The 21,743-nt window shown below is 44.7% G+C and overlaps 1 protein-coding gene across 5 annotated transcripts in view; it reads left to right on the top strand.

Moving 5' to 3' along the window:
* Window positions 1-21,743, top strand: part of CSMD3 (CUB and Sushi multiple domains 3) — a 3,270,409-nt gene that overhangs the window by 2,929,027 nt on the left and 319,639 nt on the right. For all 5 annotated transcript variants that reach the window (XM_069621531.1, XM_069621530.1, XM_069621528.1 and 2 more), the window contains one exon: window positions 20,378-20,554. In XM_069621531.1, coding sequence (XP_069477632.1) covers window positions 20,378-20,554 — 177 coding nt within the window. The remainder of the gene's footprint in view (window positions 1-20,377; window positions 20,555-21,743) is intronic.

The raw sequence follows: 21,743 nt of genomic DNA, 5'->3' as shown, positions 1-21,743 counted from the left end.
GTAAGGAGGTAGGTACACCTTGAGGAGCAGTGGGGAATGATAGGGAAGAATAGCAGTGGTTTCAGGAAGTGAATGGGGTGCAAGTTTGAGCACAATAAGTCTCCTGTGAAAAGGTGCAGGAAGTAGAAATTTACACTCTGTTAAGTTATGTTAAAGGCTATTTATATTGTGCAATATCACCACCGGGGTGGTCCCCTGGTGCTCTGGTAGATCTGAAAAGCAAGAGGGTAGGATAGCTTAGTAGGACTGAGCGGGAAAAAGCGCTGTCGGGGGGAAATTCTGCCGGGGTCGGCCGAGCCGTCCGTAGACCTCCGGGCAGGGAGGCCCCAACTCCTCCCGTATATCCCAAAAGAGATAGAGTATGAGACACACGCAAGAAGCAAGGTGACTCTGCTGTTTATTAGACAAAACGGCAGGGATGGGTCAAGGATCGTACGCGTCCGTCCTGACACACACATAATCGTGGGGCTCGCAGGCCCTTTTTACCTTAGTATGACGCGCTACTTGCGTCACCTTACGAAGTTTAGCAAAAAACCTATTTCCACTCTGGATTGGTTACTCGAGTGGTAGGGTTAGTATAGCATACATATAGAGAACGGTATTAGTGGTTGAGGGTTAGTCAGGTGATATACTTGGGCTGTCCCTTCAATTTGATACATGAAAATTGTTACATGAAGACCTCTGAGGATTGGTCGATGTTAATGGCGTCAGTGATAAGAGCCCCATGTTCTGATTGGTCCGCTCGCGACCCTCCCAGTCTGGGACTATCGCTGTTCCCAGCTCGCGGTGCACCTGTCATTTGCAACAATGTTTTTACTATGGGTAGGTGTAAACAATGTGAGGATTTATTCATATGTTGGGAGGTCGGCTACTCCCACTGCTGCAGATGTCCAATGATCCTTTTAATTGTATCTGCCTGTGTCTTGAAACGTGGGATTCAGGCGTCTCCTTCCTCCTGGGCTTGGCATCCTGTCAGGTCTGGCTTTGTCACGTGAGGTGGGACCGTGTTTGAGGCAGAATTCAACACAATTAATATTGTTTTTCCTACTGTGTGCCTGGTTTATCTTGCAGGTGCGACCTTGGCGTCGGCTTGCGGCGTGCGAGATTGCAACATCGTGCCCTTGGCGGTGTGCTTTCGCCGGGCTCATTCTGCAGGGTCAGCAACCGAGCTCTTGCTCATTCAATGTTCATGGAAGCTTTTGCTTGCGGCCTACTTGGGCCTGGTGCATAGGTGGAACCATTTGATGCAGAGCGCTTTAGGTTACGGTATCATATTGCTCTATCCTCAGTATCGTGTCTCCGTTATATTCTTCATTATGGTACATGGTTCTTAGAAGAAGCGTGAGCAAGCCTTTTTAGATAAGTTCATTATGCGTCTTGCGTTTCTGCATTTTGAGAGCCTATGTGGAAAATAATAAAGATGCACGTCCGTGGGTATGTCTGTCACCTACGTCATAGCACTGAGTATGTTCTTTGTGTGGATTGGTGTGGGAGTGTCCAGTGTGCATGGCTAGGTCGTCATGGCATCTCTAACGACGTGTAGGTTTAGTCGAGTTGATCCATGCCGCAGGTGTCGGCATGGGCAGGGCGGGCTGCTGGGCAGGTAGGTGGGCACATCCGTATGTTCCTGTACCAGGGTATTTGGTCGTCTGGTAGATAGGCAAACTCCTCTCGTGGCGGGTGCCTAGGCCGTGATCCTCTAGGCCAAGCGCGAGAGGGGAAGAGGGGGGAGCCTGTTCTTCCATTCTCCCACTTCAGTCCCCCCTCTGGTCGACTTGTCGACCACACACATATCCTTTTCTTTATCTCCTCTTACTCTCCATATTTTAGTTATTCCTCCCAAATGTCCATAGTGGTTAACATGGTCTTCAAATGACCAATACATATATGCACAGGTTCCTCCAGGAGTGCAGTATACCCATTTCCCTATGTAGCTCTTTGGGTTTCTTGGGTTTTCGAGCTTCACAGATGGTGGGTCCAGGTGGCTGGTGATGATCTGGTTGCGCAACTTCTCTCTCTCTTTTATGATTGTGCCTGTGTGTTGGCCGTCATCTGTTGGCATCAAGAGGTGCATACCAACCATTTCGATCATCTCATCTGTGGTGCGTGCCTTCCGGGCCTTCCAAAATCTTATTATGATCAGTGTAGCTCCAGCCAAAATAGTACATCCAACTATAATCTTCAGTCCATCTGACAGCCAAGATGGCATCCAGGACCATAATATTGAAAACCAGCTCTCATCCTTTTTCACACCTTTACTTTCATCCATCATTTTTGAGTGCATCTGGGCCAATTGTAAAACTGCTTCTGTCAGTGTACCATTGTCAGCATCGTTGGCAGGGGTGAATGTGCAGCATGATTGTCCTATCTTAGCGCAAACTCCTCCTTCCATTGCTGTGAGGAGGTCCACTACATATCTGTTCTGAAGTGCTACCATCCTCACAGCTCGCAGTTCCTCTTGTATTGCGTTGAATCCATTTACTGTAGAATTAATAGTCATCATTAGTTCCCACCGAGTTATCTGGAGCCATTTTGCGTTTGCGTAAGCCTGTAGTCCTGGATGTATTATTGAGGAGAAGAACATTGCTGCTCTGCTGAATAGTCTGTGTTCTGGTGGAATTGAAGTGAGTGCTGTTTCCGACCTTCCCCATAGGTAATTTCCTGTCAGAGGTTCTCCTTGTCTTTTCCGTCTATTCAGGACAGTATTATTGCCGTCGGTTTTGCTCTCTGGCCCCTTCTGAGGTTGTACAGATCTCTTCTTCCTCTTGTTCCCTTCATCCATTTTGGGGAAGTTTGCCATCTTGACATGTTTCTGGGGTACCACTAGTGATGGTACATTAACGTGCACCATTGTGCATATACCATTCCACAGAGGGGGCAGTGTGTGGTATGCTTTTTCTCCACAGGCCCAGTAATGGTCCATCACTACTGCTGTTCCTGCTCCCCCCTCAGGTAACTCCATCACGCTCTCACAATTGGTGTTGTATCCTACGTCAACCTCCCCTTTATGTTGGTAGCATACCTTAGGCGCAGTTAGCGGCAGTATTGTTATTGGGTCTTCATCCTTCTCCATCCACGTGAGCATGGGTACGTACTTGACCCAAGTCATCCAACATCTATGGTTGTGTCCATCAATAGTTGAAATATTTTCTCTTGTTAACATGTTGCTGCCAACCACTCCTATGTCCCATTTGTTGTTCATGTACACCTTCCCTGTTATTATCACCAGTGGTCTTTCCCAACATCCGTTTTTACCAGGGACTTCAGTGGAGTACCAATCACATGGTAGGTACTGTAGTGTTACTTTCTTTGTTTCTCCTTTTTCAGGACCACTTGTTATGTATCTGAATCCTTCAGCATGTAAACTGCTCTTGTGGTAACTCAAATAAGTCTTGAGGAAGTTGTTTTCATATGGATATGTATCTCGTGTTTTCCACACCAGTTGCACCACTGTCCCTTGAAATCTTCCTTTCGTCTGGAACAGTGCCAGGTATATTATACATCGTGCTATTTTTTCATCTATCTCCGTGGCAACAAATGTTCGAGAAGCGCTCATGGCGTATGGGATTAATGAGCAAACGTAGCAGCTGTCTTCTGTTGTCTGCTTACCTATGTGGGTCATGTGTTGGTACCATATGTTGTTTGAGATGTGTGCTGAATCTTGTATGTAATCATCAATACCTTTATTATCTGAGTATGTGCTGCGTTTAACTCTATTTTCCCTGTGTGGGATTTTACTAGTACCACCTGACGTAACACCTGTTGCAGCTGGGGGTGGGGGTGTATTAGGTTTGGGTATAGCAATAATATTGATAGCATAGCTGTACTGCCATACAGAGGCAGCCAAGAACCCGGTGGTCATTAAAATCCCTATCAATTTTAGTACAAATGCTAATTTCACGGGCATTTTGCTCTTACCTTGCTGCAGTCCGGCAGCTTATTCTTGCGACGTTACAGTTGCCCGCCTGAAAATTCTTAATATGCTCGTTATTAGTGTTAGTTGTTGTTTTTAAGCTCTCCCTATCAAGTAGTCATTCAGTGCCCAGGCGAAGAGCTGTTCCCACGCCAATCTAAGCGATCTATCTTTTAGGGCAGGCAAGTATGGTTGGAGGTGGGGCATTGAATGTTCTATCGCCAAGAGGAATGCTGTGTAGTAGACACATACCCTCCTTCTTTTCAGGTACGTTGGCCTTTTTATTTCATATACAAATTGGTGTGACAGTTCTTCCGGGTAATTATCGTCTGAGGGTACCATCTACTCCTGGGCAGTGAATTCGTTAGTTATCTACTTTCTTAGTAGTACAATAATACGCTGTACCTGCATGTGCAAGAGAAAAGAAAGAGAACATTCAGGTGTTTACATGTGTAAATGTGCAAGACAATGTCCTTCAGTTCAGTTATTACTACAGTGGTTAGGGGGTCAATAGGCAGAGGGTTTGAGGCTCAACTGGCGGAAGTCTCTTTACTCTTTAATCGTGTAACCATGGGGTGGGCGGTATGGGGATCACCCCTTTCTTTTCTAGTAGTTGTCTCTGGGGAATCTGAGGGGTGGCAGGGTATGGGGACACTTAGGCCGTTAGTTGTAGTAGAAGTCTCTTCCTCCGTTGGTGACGCTGTTGTTGTTCTTCCAGTGACCCTGTCGGTGGCGCTGGGGCGGGTCTGGAGTTTGTAGATCTTTACGTCGTGTAGGTGGTTCCAGGCACGTTTGTCCTGTAGCTTTACTGCTCTCGTTGATACCTCCTCTACCAAATGGGGACCAGTGAAGCGTGGGCTGTTCCACTTTCTGTTGAAATTGCGAAGTAGTACGTGGTCACCTTTAGCAACTTTGCACAGTCTTTCCTTTTCCAATTCTTTATCCGCGTCTTCTTGCTGATCGCTGTTAGACCCGCCCCGTGTGCGCTCGAGCTGTTGAGACACAAACACTACACTAGTAATCAAAGAAGACACATATTGGTACATTTCATCACCAAAGACATTTGCAGTACTCTCGTGATCGGTAAATGCTCTTGATGTTGGCGTTAGGGGAAGGCGCATTTGACGTCCGGTAACCACCTCGTGAGGGGTGAGGTGGTGGTCGGAACCTGGTCTATTCCTTAGCTCAAATAGGGCTAGTGGAAGGCAATACAACCAACTCTTCTTTGTTGTTTGCTGTATTTTTGCAATTGCCTCCTTTAATAGGCCATTCAGGCGTTCACATACACCGTTGGCCTGTGGGTGGTATGCACATGCAAATTTATGCTTGATGTTCAGTAAGGATGTGAGGTGCTGGAACATTTCGTTTGCGAAATGTGGGCCATTATCTGACCGCAGTACCTCGCGCACTCCCCACCTGGGGAAGACCTCCCTCACTAGGAATTTAGCTGCTCTGAATGCATCTGGGTGTGAACAGGGCCCTGCTTCAATCCACCTCGAGAATGGGCATACTACTACAATCATATACCTATTTCCTTGACATACGTTGATCATATCAACATAGTCAATATGGAGATGTCGGAAGGGTCCCTCTGGCCGGGGTATATTACCTCTTATCACCTTCAGAGTGTGACCAGCCGTAAACTGTTGACATGTGAGACAATTGCTGATAAAATTTGACACATGAGAATTTAACTCGGGGCAGAACCAGTCTTCCCTAATTCGTGCTGCAATTACTTCCTTGCCTGTGTGGGCTGGGTGGTGTAGTTGGCTCAGGGCGGTGTTCAATAGTGCCAGTGGCATTACAATCTTTCCAGTGTCACCCTGGCGCCATAGTGCGTCAGTTGGCGACATTGTGCATCCTCTTTTTACCCATATTTCTTTTTCTGCCATTGGTGCAGCCGCTTGTAGCTCCATTATCTGTGTGGCTGGGAGATGGGTGTACCCTTCTCTTATCAACATCTCCTTAGCCATTCCCCTCCCTCTCCCTCTCTTTGACTCTGGGGGGGTTCCATATTTCACCAAAATATGCAGCATACTTCGCATGTGCGTCTGCTGCTGCATTCCCTTTTGAAATGTGGTCTTCACCATTGGTGTGTGCGGTGCATTTGACCAAAGCTAATTCTTGGGGGTCATTTATTGCTTCAATTAGTTCAGCCAATAGGAGGGCATGTTGCACTGGAGTGCCATCATCTCTCCTAAACCCTCTTCTTCTCCATTTCGACAGCCCTGAGAGGACAGTGGACGTAACATATGCGCTGTCGGAATATATGGTCACTCGTTAGTCAAAGCTTTCCTTCAACGCCAAGATTAGTGCAATTAGTTCTGCTGCTTGAGCGGAATAATACTGTGGTAGTTGTACACATTTCATTGCCACACACACCGGTACCTCCATCATTTTTACCACTGCTGCCCCAGACCTCCTTATACCATCCCTTTGATCGATAGTTGATGACCCATCAATGAACAGGAGCTCACCTCCCTCTAGTGCGTTCTCTTCAATCTTTCTAGTACATGAGTACATTTCAGTTATTTGCATACAATATTGGGCATGATCTCCTTCCTCAATTACTTCTGCTAGGAACCTTGCAGGGTTGACCGTGCTACATCTAACAATTGATAGTTCAGCTCTGGATAAGATGATCTCATAACCTGATGCCCTTTGCGTGGTTAGAGTGGACTTAGGTTTATTCAATATTGCAAATAGTGCATGTTCCACAAACAGTGTAGTCGGGCACCCCATGGTGATTGCTGATGCTTTCTCTACCGCAAAAGCAGCTGCGGCGAGACCTTGTTCGCAAGGGAAATGACCTAACATCACAGGGTCTAAGTGGCCGCTGTAAAATGCTACTGGTTTGTAGCCCATGCTTGTTTTTTGAGCCAACACTGCTTTCATTACTGCTGAGTCGCAATGTGAAAATATAAAGAATTGTCGCTCATAGTCTGGGGTTGCCAGTACCGGAGCAGTTGATATCGCATCTTTCAGTTCATCAAAAGCCTCTTTCATTTCCATTGTCCACCCCAACTTTTTCTCCCCTTTATTAGCTTCCTTTAACGCCTCAAGCAGGGGTCCTATGTATGAGCTGTAATCAAATACCCATGCTCTACAGTAGTTGCACAGACCCAGGAACTGCTGCAGTTCCCTCACTGTTTGTGGCACTGGCGTTTTTGAAATGGCCTGTGCTCTTTGTGGTGCAATCTTTCTTCCATGTTGGGATATGAGCTGACCAATGTAAAGTACCTGTTCTTGACAGTACTGTAACTTTTCCATGTCTACCTTGTAACCTTTTTCAGCCAGTATTGTCAGCATCTTTAACGAGTCCTCTCTGCATGTTCTTTCGTTTGTACTGCAAATTATTATGTCGTCGACATACTGCAACACTTCAATGTTACCCAAATCCATCTGTATTACTCTGTTGAAGATTGAGGGTGATTCGCAGTACCCTTGTGGCAATCTGGTGTGTTTCCACTTTGTGTTTCTGTAAGTGAAGCTTGTCAGATCTTGTGAGTCTGGGTGCAATGGTATTGAGAAAAAAAGCATTTTTAAGGTCGATCACTGTAAATCGTGATGCTTCTGCTGGAATGCCACACAATATTGTGGCCGGGTTTGCGGCTATGGGGTATTCTGCTTCTACTATGTTGTTCAAGGGCCTGAGATCCTGTATGAAGCGCCAAGACCCCCTCTAGCCTTGCGCACTGGGTATACAGCCGTGTTACATGGTGATTCTGAGGGGACCAATATGCCATTATCTATAAGGGCCGTTATGGTTTCATATATGCCCTCATCTGCCTCTTTTGATAGTGGGTACTGTTTCACTCTGGGGAGTATTGCACCTTTTTTCAATTTTATCCTTACTCCCCCTAAACTTTTTATGCACCCCACGTCATAGGGGCTAGTAGTCCATAATGATGTGGGTACTTTTGTCATATCCTCCTCAAAGAAGGGAACTGGGGTGGATGTGGGTGCCTCAAGTGCCATTGCAATTTTCTGTGCCACTTGTTTGTACGCCACTCTTAGCCATATTTCCACACTCATCATAAACACCATTTCACCTTCCTCCTTTCCTTCTGAGAACAGCTCCTCATCTGACACCTGCGTGAGTCTACATCCTTCTGCTAGTGCTATCACTGCCCTCCATGCTCTTCCTTCTCTATCTTGGGCATGTACCACAATGTAATCAGTTGTTGCTATAATGCTCTCAATGTCCACTGGAACCACCTTTCCTTCTGGTTCATTGACTGGTGTTTCTGGTCTGAACAAATAGGCTGCTGGCCTCCTCCAGATCTTTCCCTATATCCCTGGCATCCATGCAAATGCCATGTCTGTCCCGTACTGGAATAGTTCGCCATCTACTGGCTCAGCCCTAATCGCTGTCTGTCCGCAGTATGCTTGCATAATCTGTCGTGCTGTGAGCATGTTAATTCCTGGAGTAGAGCAAATTATGCCGTCCTCCGTAAAGGAAATCGTCATATTCAACCTGTTCATGATGTCTCTCCCCAGTATATTTACTGGTGAGGCACTATAATATAAAAGTGGGACTGACATGTCATACTGTCCTATAGATAAGGGAATGTTATCAGTAAAAGGAACCAACCCTCTAGCCCCAGAGAATCCTTGGGTGTTCATGGCTTCGCCCGACATCTTAAATTTACCTTCCCTTATGCAAGACCGGGTTGCCCCGGTGTCAACAAGGAATGATAATTTTTTGTCACCTATCGTTACCTCTATGCGTGGTTCCTCCGCACTATTAGGTGTTACCGACAGGATGGGACACACCAAGGCCGTCTGTGGGCTGTCCTATTGAGGGTACAACGATTGACCATTTCCTGCGTAAGGGTTGTGTCCCAGCACCGTCACCCTATCCAGTTGTGTTTGTTGTGCTTGGGGTTGTTGTGTTATCGCTACCTGTTGTTGTGGCAGTGAATATGTCTGTGACTGTTGTTGTGTTATTAGTTGTTGCTGTTCATTTCCCTGTTGCAACGTCTGCTGTTGCTGTATGCCCTGCTGTTCCTGTGTGGGCCTTGGTTGTCCCTGTTGGCTCCATGATGGTGTTCCTGGTCTTACTCTACACGTGCGTGACATGTGCCCTACTAATCCACAACTCCAACACACCGGTGGTTCCCTACTCTGCCATGGAAAGCTTCCTGTGTTGTCCTGGTATACTGGTTGCCCGGTGGGGTAGGAATTTCTAAGTCCTCCCACCTGCTGTTGTGTGTTATATCCGTATCCTCTCCCTCTCATAATTCCTCCTCTTCCCATGTTGTAATTATAATACCCATCTCCTGGCATTGAGTATCCTCCTCCCATGTTGGTCGTGTATGGTTGGAGTGGCGGCACCTGTTGTGTTATAGTCTGTGAGGGCGGTATTTGGGAGGGATCTTGTGCAGCCACTACTTGTGTGGGGCTTTGAGTCATTGTTGTAGGTGTAGTTATTAGTGCCCCTTCCATTGTGTATTTATTACGTTTTTTCTGTACTAGTTTAGCCTCTTCCGTTTTCCTGTCCTCTTCCTTTTGTTTCATTTTTCCTTGCCATGTCCTGCAATGATGCACTATTGTCAGTTGTATTTCTGGCCATGCTTTTGCTTCCATTCCCCCTACTTTCTTTAGTTGTTTCTGAACTCCTTCTGGGAGCCCTTGTACTAGTATATGATAAAATATTGCTGGTGTTTTGTCCCATTGTTCTCTAGTTCCCATGCGCCACTTCTCTTGGATTTCCTGGATATAATCAACAGGATCTTCGTTCTCACGCATCTTGCGTGAGGTAATTGCTCCTATGTCTGATGTGTCTGGGTACTGTACCCTCAGTGCCTGCCATAGTGCATGTCTGCAGTTTGCGAATGGTGCCCCATCGTGCGATGTGTTTGCTATTGTTACCCCAGGGAATCCCGCTCTCTTCCAAATATCATCCGCTGCATCCCCTAATATCGATATTAGAAGGCCCTTTACATCTCCCACTGCCAGTTTCTGTCCTGCGATGTGTTTTTCCATTTCATATATCCATTTACCTGCACCTCCACTTAATGATGGGAGCCTGCACTTTATATTTTCTTTGTCTGTATGCTTCCAAGGGACGTACTGTGGTCTAACCCCTCCCCTCTCCAGAAGTGGCATTAAGTTGTGTCTCTTTTTATCCCTTGGGTTCCATAAAATCGAGTCCTCACACCCCTCCTCTTCTTCCCTCTCTCCTACATCGTCAATTTCGTCCGTATTTCCCCTGCTCGTAACTCTTTCTTCTCCATCTTTTCCCCTTCTTCCATCATTTCCTGTATTTAATGTGGGCGTGTGTATTCGTCCTTCCTGCCTGCGTCTAGGGAGGTCTCTAAGCCGACCTGCATAATGTGTCAATTCGTTTGTGAAGGGCGCAAGTTTGATTGTACGTGATGAGCGTGAGGTGGTTGAGCATGTAGCGTGGGATGGGAGAGGGTGTGATGGTGACGATGTGTCTTCATGTGTCTGTCTTTCCGCTATCCCTTGCTCTTCCTCCTCACTTCTCTCCAGTTCATCCTTTCTCCTACAGATCCATGGTGAGTCTGTATTGGTCCGGGTGGTATATAGTTTATCTAGACTTTCCCTTTCACTGTTTCTTCCTTCCTTCTCCATTTCTTCTTCTTCCTCACTACAAAAGTCATTCACAAATGGCAGCCCCCACTCTGTCTTTTTCCCCTTGATTGTTACTGTTTTTAAGCCTATTAGGTCCGGTTCTCCCTTTTCTCCTGTACCAACCGTTCCCCTTTGCGCTGATGTTGTTGTTACTTCTGCGTCTCTATACACATACCCCCTTACTTCACTCTCCCTTCTCCTATCTTCTCTTTCCCCTTCATTTCTCTCCTCCATCTCTCTACCAATATCCTCCCTCTTCCTTTTTAATTCCTCCATTACTTCACTACTCACCTTTTCCAATATCCTTTCATCCTCTTTCTTCCTTTCCCATCTCACCCTCTCCCTTTCTAATATACTCTCTATCACCCTCCCTTCTTCGTATTTCTTAGTCGTTTCTGATAGTAATCTCTTCTTCCACATTGCCATTTCCTTTTCTTTCTCTTCTTCTTCCCTTTTCCTCTCTCGTAGCACTGCTCTTGATACCATTTCTGCTGCTGCTTTTACCCTTTCAGCTTCTCTTCTTTGCTCCTCAGTTCGTTCCCTTATTTTTTCCAATTCGTTCTTATCTTCTTTCCTTCCCCTCGCTCTCTCTCTTTCCTCCCGCTCGAGCTGTTTGATCAGTTCATTCTGCTCATCCCTTAACTCTGCTAGTTGTTCCTCCAAAATCTCTTCCTTTTGTCTTAACAGCTCTTCCCCTCTCATTCCATTCTCCCTGCTATTATCCTCCTCTATTTTCCTTACTACCTCCTTCTCTTCTCATGTTAATGAACCTCGTAATTTTAATAGTATCTGTGCAGCTACCCACTCATCATGTCCTATTTCCACAGTTTGTTCTTCTCCAGTCCTCCCCTCCCCTGCTGGCATCTTCCTATGAGCCACATATGGTGGCGGGCTGTATGCCGGGTTCGAGTACCCCTCAGCCACCCTTAACTGTCCTCTTTCTATTTCTCCTAATTCTCTTAAAGGGTACAGCCCCCCTCCCTCTGTTTTGACTACCTTTGCTAGGGGTATATCGTTGCTCTGTTCCTTTTTTATTTCATTTTCTTTTGAGTTATTATTCTTTTCTCCTCCCTCTTGTCCGTTCCCCGTGTTCCTTGGGTCTTCACTCCCCTTTTTCCCATTCTCTCCGTCCTCCTTAATCTCTTTTTCTTCCGATATTTCCCCCACAGTCAACATTCCATTTGGTCCTTGTCGGGACCCTTGGAACATCCTCCATAAGTTAAACACCTCCACGTGGTGTGTCAACTTCTTCCCTTTGTATGTATTATGCAGATGGTTTAATAGTGAATGTTGGGTATATGGATCGAAGCTACCATTAGGCGGCCATGGTGTTATCATTTTGTTGTCCGTCCCCTGTGTCCATTCTATGCTATACTTGATCAGTTTCTCCCTATGGGGTGACAGTGTTTTACATATGTGTTGTAGTGGGGTAGTGAGGGTGTTCCCCCACCCTCCCGATCCTGTCCCGTATGACATAGTAGTGCTTCACTTGTTATCCTTCCCCTATTTGGTAGCTATTATCTTGCTAACACTTACAATACACAGCCTTATACCTTTACCTGGCCCCGTAAATTTGGGGACTTGCGATAGTCCGCTAAGGAAAATTATTAAAATATAGTATTTACATTTGTATATTTTCTTCTTTCTTTCTTCCTTTACACAACACCCTTACGGCCCCCTGCGGCCGAGGCGCACGTAGCCCCCTGCGGCTGCGTACCCCTTGTGACGTTCTTATACAGTCGTCCTATTTTCATTTGCTCCTCCTCCTTCTTCTACACTCGCCGTGGCCGGCGTTCTCCGTGCGCAGCCACGTCCCCGTTTCGCCTCTCCCCGATCAACTCATTACCGTTTATCTCCGTTTCCACTCCCTTACCACAGTTCTCTTCCCCACCACTCTCAGAAAGAAAGATGCCTTGTGCTCGGGATATCCTATGAAAGCCCTACTGGTGACGTCACCGATCTCTTCGAGCTACTGGTAAGTTCTTCATATATTCTTTAAGTCCAAAATACACTTGTAATCTACCCCCGTTAACCTCACAGCTGTCTTCCTGTCACTCCTGGAACAAGGTAATCAATAATATAATCGGACTGCGCACACTGCGTCGCCTCGCGTGTGATACGCCCCTCGACAGGAGGGCTTAACCAGCCAATTATCTTCCGTATTGGGCAACTAACTAGCTACCGCCTACAGGGAAACGTCATCTACCTATCGAGTTTCTTGCTCGAACAATAGGGATCCTCATCTACTCATTGATCAATAAATGCCAAATCGTAGGAAACCACACACACACCCTTACACATAGTCGCGACCTAGGCCAATCAGTTTCTACGAGCGGCCGCACGTGATGTTTTCGTGCTCTACCCCCCTCTCTCGCGTAACGTAGCCGACTGCTCTTGCACTCGTTCGGCTACCATTCATTTCATTGCCAACACTAAATTGTCAAACCTTCGCCGCGCACCTGTGCAACACCTCCCACCTCCCGTTTTTAATTCCTCCCCCCTCCCTCACAATTTCACATTGCTTGTTGTGCGTGGCATGCTCACCAAGTTCTCTTGATGCGGGGCCGCTCGACTGCGTGCACCCCTCCAAGCGGCTCGCCACCTCCCCTCGTCTGGACCACGTCTGGACACTCGCCAACCGCGGGCGGGATACTTCTCTACCGGCTCCCGAAGGCCAATATCCGGATTGCGCTGTCCGGTCTTCTCGCAGTTCTGCGATGGTCCTGTTGTCCTCAGAAGGGGGCAACGGCAGAGGGGGCCGCGCCACCGGGCCTCCTCTCAACGGGAGTACCTGGAAAAAATAAAAATAAAAAAGCAGATCTTAAACAGATCTCAGCAGTGCCTCCAACTTGTCGGGGGGAAATTCTGCCGGGGTCGGCCGGGCCGTCCGTAGATCTCCCGGCAGGGAGGCCCCAACTCCTACCGTATATCCCAAAAGAGATAGAGTATGAGACACACGCAAGAAGCAAGGTGACTCTGCTGTTTATTAGACAAAACGGCAGGGATGGGTCAAGGATCGTACGCGTCCGTCCTGACACACACATAATCGTGGGGCTCGCAGGCCCTTTTTACCTTAGTATGACGCGCTACTTGCGTCACCTTACAGAGTTTAGCAAAAAACCTATTTCCACTCTGGATTGGTTACTCGAGTGGTAGGGTTAGTATAGCATACATATAGTGAAACGGTATTAGTGGTTGAGGGTTAGTCAGGTGATATACTTGGGCTGTCCCTTCAATTTGATACATGAAAATTGTTACATGAAGACCTCTGAGGATTGGTCGATGTTAATGGCGTCAGTGATAAGAGCCCCATGTTCTGATTGGTCCGCTCGCGACCCTCCCAGTCTGGGACTATCGCTGTTCCCAGCTCGCGGTGCACCTGTCATTTGCAACAATGTTTTTACTATGGGTAGGTGTAAACAATGTGAGGATTTATTCATATGTTGGGAGGTCGACTACTCCCACTGCTGCAGATGTCCAATGAGCCTTTTAATTGTATCTGCTGTGTCTTGAAACGTGGGATTCAGGCGTCTCCTTCCTCCTGGGCTTGGCATCCTGTCAGGTTTGGCTTTGTCACGTGAGGTGGGACCGTGTTTGAGGCAGAATTCAACACAATTAATATTGTTTTTCCTACTGTGTGCCTGGTTTATCTTGCAGGTGCGACCTTGGCGTCGGCTTGCGGCGTGCGAGATTGCAACATCGTGCCCTTGGCGGTGTGCTTTCGCCGGGCTCATTCTGCAGGGTCAGCAACCGAGCTCTTGCTCATTCAATGTTCATGTAAGCTTTTGCTTGCGGCCTACTTGGGCCTGGTGCATAGGTGGAACCATTTGATGCAGAGCGATTTAGGTTACGGTATCATATTGCTCTATCCTCAGTATCGTGTCTCCGTTATATTCTTCATTATGGTACATGGTTCTTAGAAGAAGCGTGAGCAAGCCTTTTTAGATAAGTTCATTATGCGTCTTGCGTTTCTGCATTTTGAGAGCCTATGTGGAAAATAATAAAGATGCAGGTCCGTGGGTATGTCTGTCGCCTACGTCATAGCACTGAGTATGTTCTTCGTGTGGATTGGTGTGGGAGTGTCCAGTGTGCATGTTTGCACAGGTGTGCTGACCATTGGCTAGGTCGTCATGGCATCTCTAACGACGTGTAGGTTTAGTCGAGTTGATCCATGCCGCAGGTGTTGGCATGGGCAGGGCGGGCTGCTGGGCAGGTAGGTGGGCACATCCGTATGTTCCTGTACCAGGGTATTTGGTCGTCTGGTAGATAAGCAAACTCCTCTCGTGGCGGGTGCCTAGGCCGTGATCCTCTAGGCCAAGCGCGAGAGGGGAAGGGCGGGAGCCTGTTCTTCCATTCTCCCACTTCAGGTAGCTGTGATGTGCTGTTGGCAGCTGTAGATGGGTTTACACCATTCGCTGAGCCTAGGTGTAGTTTTTTGGTCAGTAGTTTTGATGTGCTGTTGTGTGAGGCTATGTGAGGTTTGTTTTGTTGTTGCAGTGTAATGAAGTGTATGTGGTTTGTTGTGCAATATATCGATATGGTTGTGTTTTGTTTAGAGTTTGAGAGGTGTAAGCAGAAAGATGAGGGTTTTAATGGCTTGGTTAGTGGTGTATCTCCATTGTACCTCTTCTCCTTTGGCCACCCGTGGTACACGTTTCTGCCAGTGTTGCATGTTTTGATGTGCTGGGGGGGGGGTCTCACTCCTGTATTCTGTGCAGGGTGTGTTGACTTGTCTGCTCCGCTATTTTAGTGGTAATGCATCCTCCACCCTCCCCGTGTTCAAACTAATGGATGTCTACACTGCTGTGTGCCCTGGCATATCCTGGTGTGTGGCTATCATCGCCTCCCTAGGCCCCTTTTGGGGGGGGGTGTGGCTCTTCCCTGTGTCTTTGAGCTACCTAAACCCCATGGTTTATCTGTTTGGTAGCCACTATTTTCCCTTCAACTCTTATGTCCTTTCTCTGTGGTTCAACCTAGGCCGCTCCCATCTCTTTTGGTTAACCTCTGGTAGGGCCCTCCATGGGAATGGGTTCACCCAGGTCTCCCTCCCATTCGGAAGTCACTCCACCTCAATGCATTGTCATGGTATGTTCTAATACTCTGTCTTGTGATATGTGTGTTCATTCCAAGGGGTATTGGTGTTGCTAATTGGTTTTTGTCTGGTTATGAGTTGAAGAGACAGGTTTTTAGGAGTTTTCTGAATTTTAGGTGCTGCTTCATATTTTGCATTTCTCTCTGAAGGGAGTGCCACATTATTGCAGGAAGGTAAGAGAAAGTTGATCCACCAAGTTTTTTCCTTGTGTACAGTTTAGGTTCCAGGCAGATGTTGTTGGTCAGCTGGTAAATGGTGATTTTCTTTTGTAGGAATTCTGCTCCTAGGCCGTGGATTGCTCTGTAGTTATCCACATTGTTTTGAATGTGATCCGTTTTTTGACTGGCAGCCAAAGTAGCATCTTTAGCGCAGGAGTGTTGTTGTCCCATCGTGAGAGTTTCACGAGAAGTCTGGACGCTGCATTCTGATGTATAGGCTGTTGCCATAGTCTATCCTGGGCATGATATGGGAGATGATGGCTAATGTTTTGACAGTAAAGAAGAGGAATGGTAGGATTTCTTTGATCGTCTCTAAGCGGTAGAAGCATTTCTTAATGTTTGTGTTTACTTGCGTTTCTAGGGTTAGCTCGTTGTCCATTAAGTTTCCTAGGATTTTGATGATTTTTGATGGTGTGGATGCAGTTTCTAGTTCTCTGGGCCGGGATGTATTGGTTGCTTTCCTGGTTTTTGGATATAATCATGATTTCTGTCTAGCCCGGGTTGAGTTTGAGGCTGTTGGTTTTCATCCATCCATACAGTTTGTCAGACAGTCTACACGCGATGTGTGCTCTTCTTGTACATTTTGGATTTTTTAGATTAATTGTGTGTCATCTGTGTGGTTGTAGCAGGTGAGTCAATGTCTTTTGATGAGGTTTATTAGTGGAGTTAAGTAGAGGTTAAAGACGAGTGTGGATAGGGAGGATTCTTGCTCTACTCCACATGTGGTGTCTCATGGTGTGGATATGAATGGTTTTATCCATACAGTTTCTGTTCTTCCAGGGTAAATAGCGTTACCACTAATTGATCCGACGCTATTAGCTTTGGATCATGAGTAGCAGGGTAATGGTTATTGCCCATTCTCTATTGGGTCCATTAGACCCTATGGGGCTGGAGGCGCTATTAGCACTGGCGCAAATTGTGCCGGCGCTAATAGCGCCGAAAATGCTCATTCAGCCGGCACATTTATCTTCAGTTCTGAACTTGATAAGTGGAGTCAAGTAGTTGTTGAAGAGGAGTGGGGAGTTGGGTGAACTCATATTAATGGGTTCACAGAGAAGTGTCTGATTACCTACTGTTACAACCACAATGAGTAAGCTTAATACATAAGCCTCAAACAACACTGTTTTCAAATGTTTAATTACCAAGTGTTTCATACGAACAAGGATTTAGAAGCTTATAAAACATATATAAATCTTGTGTAGCCCATCCACTAGTTCGATTCCTCTAATTCACCTGAGCATTCATGACTCAGGGTGCCTTGTGCCCCACACTGCGGGCACCTGGCTGGATACTGTAGTGCAGCTTAACCATCAGATGGTAATTGACTTTTCTGTGATGGGGTTGCAGACTTTTGATGCTAACAATTGATAGTACACAGTACATTACCCACCATTCTGACCACAATAAAGTAGTTTCTATAAAAAAAAAGAACGTGTAGACTATTTAAACATTACAATTCAAATGTATAACAATAAAAAGTGCATAGTGCAAACAATGTTATAGTTGACATTTTATGAATTATGAAAGTAGTTCCAATGTTTGAAAATTCACAGTGAAAGCAGCAATTGTATATGCTAAAACGCATTCATAAAAATATAGATGGAAACAATTAATGAAGATATTAAGGGCCTGATTCATGGACCGTTTTCCCATGGGATAAAACACTTCCATGAATCAGGCTCTTAATGTCAAAAAGGGCACAGTTTGTCAATTCATATAAAACTGATAATAATATCCTTGAAAACTAACCACTGTATCTCAAGTAAGTGCGTGTTACATGAAAAAGAAATTGATCTAATTACACCAAAAAGCACCCACAGGTTTTGAATGGCTAGCAAAAAAAAAAAGTATATTACTCGAGTAGTCATGGTGGAAAGGGAAACACACATCTATATAATGAGGAACTAACTGTAACAATTAAGACACTGGCGAATTGAATCATAACTTCTTAGTCAGGTTGGAAATGAACTGGTTGAAAAGCCTGTAGGAAGACATGGTACACATCTATTAAATTAAATCCACAGGGCACATTGGTATTGAATTTGACAATTTAGACACAAGGCATTGCATTAATGTGTTCCACATTGCCCCGTATGGACTAATTGGTATTTTACTTAGACCCAGCATTTGAGTAAAGTTCTGCCCTTTTGATGCATGGCTAAAGTGCCGGGTTGAGCTGGGGGTCGCAGGTTCGAATCCCGGAAAGTCCAACTCAGCCTTTCAGCCTTCCGAGGTCGAAAAATGAGTACCAATTTCGGTTGGGTGATATTGTATGTAAATATGTGCTCTGTAAAGCAGATTGGTTAAAGGAGCTATATAAATAACACATCATTATCATTCATTAAATTCACTTTTTTAAATAGTTTTTAAGTGTTCAAATACATGTATCTTAATCGTAAATAATATTCTCCCTATATACAGCTATGGACAGGTGCTTACGAAACCTTAAAAGCATAGCTGTGCTGCAGTCAATCCTGTCCTTTATATAATGTTTACATTCTAGTCCTATTAGTTCAAAGTAGGGGGTATTTTACTCTAATTTACACATGATACATGAACTACAGGGGAAACCCCTGAGGATTTATTCAAACAATTTCGATTGTTTGGAACAGCAAAGCGAGTTCTGACAATAAACTCAGCAATAGTCGAATCCCTCTTATAACATATATGGAATCTGTGCTTTAGTATTGTTTTTAAAAGTGTATGCTTTTGTAATAAATGCCACTGCTAATTAAATATAATCATGCCTTTGGGTGATTGCAGACCATATGTGGTATTTACTTGTATAGTCCTAAACATGACATCAGGTTGATGCATAGAGCTGACAGCACTATACGGTACTAATATGTCAAAGTGTACAATGTACATAACGATATTCTGGCTATTCTATTGAAAAAGAAAAACTAAACACCTCGACATCAATCTGATGCAATGCTTGGGTATAGCAGGAGGTGGCTCATTGATGTGGGGAGAAGCTGGACGTATTCAGATGATCTTAAGTAATTAATAGCATAGTCAGCATGTCTGATTGCTTTAGTTTGGTCTATAATACTGCCTCCCTGGGAAAGGAACTTTATATGAACAGCCCCACTTATCAAAATGATGTCTCATATAATTGTAGGTAGTCATGTAGTCAATGTTCAAAGATACCTTTTTCCTCGCTTTAAATAACTGGGATATTGTTACTAGTGTTCGGCTAATGAGAGACAAAAGCATGTAGGGTGGAGTTACCAGCAGTTTCTTTTCGATACATCCGGGTTTTTATGTGCATGTTCATTTCTATAAAAAGCAACACTTGTTTTGATTCGTACTATACGGGACTGTAAATGAGAGTGTTAAAAGATCATTATTAAAGAAAGGCAGAACTTTTGTTATTGTAAGAAGACTGTTAACGTGTAAATACAGTTTTAAGAATCACATTGAAGATACATGCTAATAAAGCTAATGTTTATGGGAGATACTAGATGATTTAAAATAAAAGAATACTGGTAGAGTCTCCATACATCTGTTATAATCTTAGCTGAAAGGAAGTCTGATAGAATATAATGTGCAAGGAGATAAAGGACTGGTTTTATTTATGTATTTATTGGATATTTGTAAATCATCCTTCCACTTCATGGTACTAGGATCAACAAGTAGTCATGGAAGGGGTCACACAATCATTCACATGCAATGCATATTCAAGATCATTGTACCTCATTTAATTTGCAATACATGTATAGTAACTTGGCCGCTGAGCAGGTGATCTGTGATGAGATGAAACAGCAATGTGAACTTATCAGCTTTGTGAATACCACATTCACCATAAAGTTGTTTGCCCACCAAATGAATTTCATTATTTGTATGCAATTCACCTAAGACAGACTTGTCCCCACAGATTTAATCAGCTACGTTTTACTTTCCTTTTTTGCCCTATTTATGATTGAGGTTTTTTTTATTTTAAGTATGTTCATAGACACCTTTCTCCTTTTCTATCAGCAACAATTCACCCTGTGCCGAATCTCATTTGCACTTTCATTCCTTGACTCCACGGTGATATGTTATGCTAAAATAGTTGGACAACATGTTGGGGGATACTGAACCTAAGGAGCAGTCAAAAACCAATCATCACATAGGTGACATAATATCGAGGGGCTCCAGTATCTATACATTCTGCCAACAGTGCAATTGACAGGAGCGTATTGTTGAACTGTACTTAGAAGTAAGTATGTGAGAAAATAATATGCTTACAAACTAAGCCGATAATATTATCGAGGTCATACTAAATTCTAAAAGAAAAAAAAAAAAACAATGTGCTACTCCTTATAGTTTTTAAAGGATATATTGTCCTTGAAGATACATTGCTTTCAATACAGGAAGAATGTATGCTGACAACATATCTACCATTTTGACTTTAAAACATGTTTTAATCAAAACGTTTTTGAAGTTCGAACTGCCACAATGTGATGTTTTTGATGAATGATCACCATCTATTCTTTTAAATAAATGTAAATGTGTGAAGCTCTTGTTTTGTACACGATACATTGCACATATGTATTCCTTGTCACTTTACAGCAGTACCATGTGGTAATCCAGGCACGCCTGCTAACGGCAAGGTATTCCGCCTCGAAGGCACATCGTTCTCCAGCTCGGTTGTCTACTCTTGCTTGGAAGGCTATGTTCTGTCCGGATCTTCTGTCAGACAATGCACTGCTAATGGAACATGGTCTGGGACCTTACCTAATTGTACAAGTAAGATTATTTCTAGTTAATATTCTATATGCCCAATGTTTAATATTGATATTAAAAAGGATGCAGCCCAAACAACTCTCCCTTCATGTTCTGCTTTTGTATATGTAGTTATTGAAATTCATTAGGGCATCTCTCTCCTTTCGAATTGCAAGTAACTTCAGCATGTCGGTAATCGTTTACTGTGATAACATAGGTGGGGAAAGCTAAATGCTAATGTTATGTGTTTGGGATGTCCCCAAAGATTATTCTCTATAACAATGTGGCAATTGATGTGTGTGTGTGTGTGTGTGTGTGTGGCTTTGGCTGTGTGTAAGAATAACGTAAGTGGATTTATGATCTGCTGCAATTAGAGTTCTCCCCCAGCCCAATAATCCCATCTCCTTGAGTTCCTTTGTTTGATGGATTGAGCTGGAGCCAGAGGGATGAAGGAGAGACAACATTTCTTCCTCACCACCAGAAATTTGCCTGCTTCTCCAGGGCTGCTTTAGAGGGGGAAACATAGTTATTCTGGTTAAATGTGAACCTTCTTGTTCACTGTAGTAGGAATCATTTTACATTTAGCTCAGTCAAAATTTTAAAGTTCAGGTAACAGTTTTAACGGCAATAACAAAACAGAAGCCCCTTGGCTATGTTTTCTTTCTCTTTCTTTATCACAGCCCATTGACCTATGTTTGTGATCCAATCTTTGCTTTTTTACTAGACAGGCTTAAATAAAGCAGTAGTCCCCTATTCAAATACACACATAGGAACAGGGGTTAGAGGACATAAACTGCCATTTGCAAGTGCCATGCCAGTCTTTGACGATTTCAAATTCCTCAACAGTTTAAAGACAAGGCCATATAGGATACACCAGTTTGAGAAATGCAAGACCACTGAAATCAAATGACTACTGCCCCGCAGGAGAACAATGATGATTAGAGGCTAAGCCACATACTCAGCCCTCCCACTTCTACAAAACAAGATGTTCTTTAGTGCTGTTTGCATGGTTCGAATTAGGTTGGAATACATGGGTCGCATTGTTGCACAGGGGGAGCAGTTGTTGATCTCGGGTTGAGCTGAGGATCTTTGCTGTTGGAAGAAGTGTGGATCATGAGAGCCACCTGGGTTGGTTTGACAGTCAGTTGAACAGTGAAGATGCTTATAACTGGACGCACAGTTTGAGTTGGGCAGTCCGATGCAGTATTCAAGG

The sequence above is a fragment of the Ambystoma mexicanum genome, chromosome 5q (genome assembly GCF_040938575.1).
Source record: "Ambystoma mexicanum isolate Mex_15411 chromosome 5q, UKY_AmexF1_1, whole genome shotgun sequence".
Lineage (NCBI taxonomy): Eukaryota > Metazoa > Chordata > Amphibia > Caudata > Ambystomatidae > Ambystoma > Ambystoma mexicanum.
This window is presented reverse-complemented; position numbering and strand designations above follow the sequence as displayed.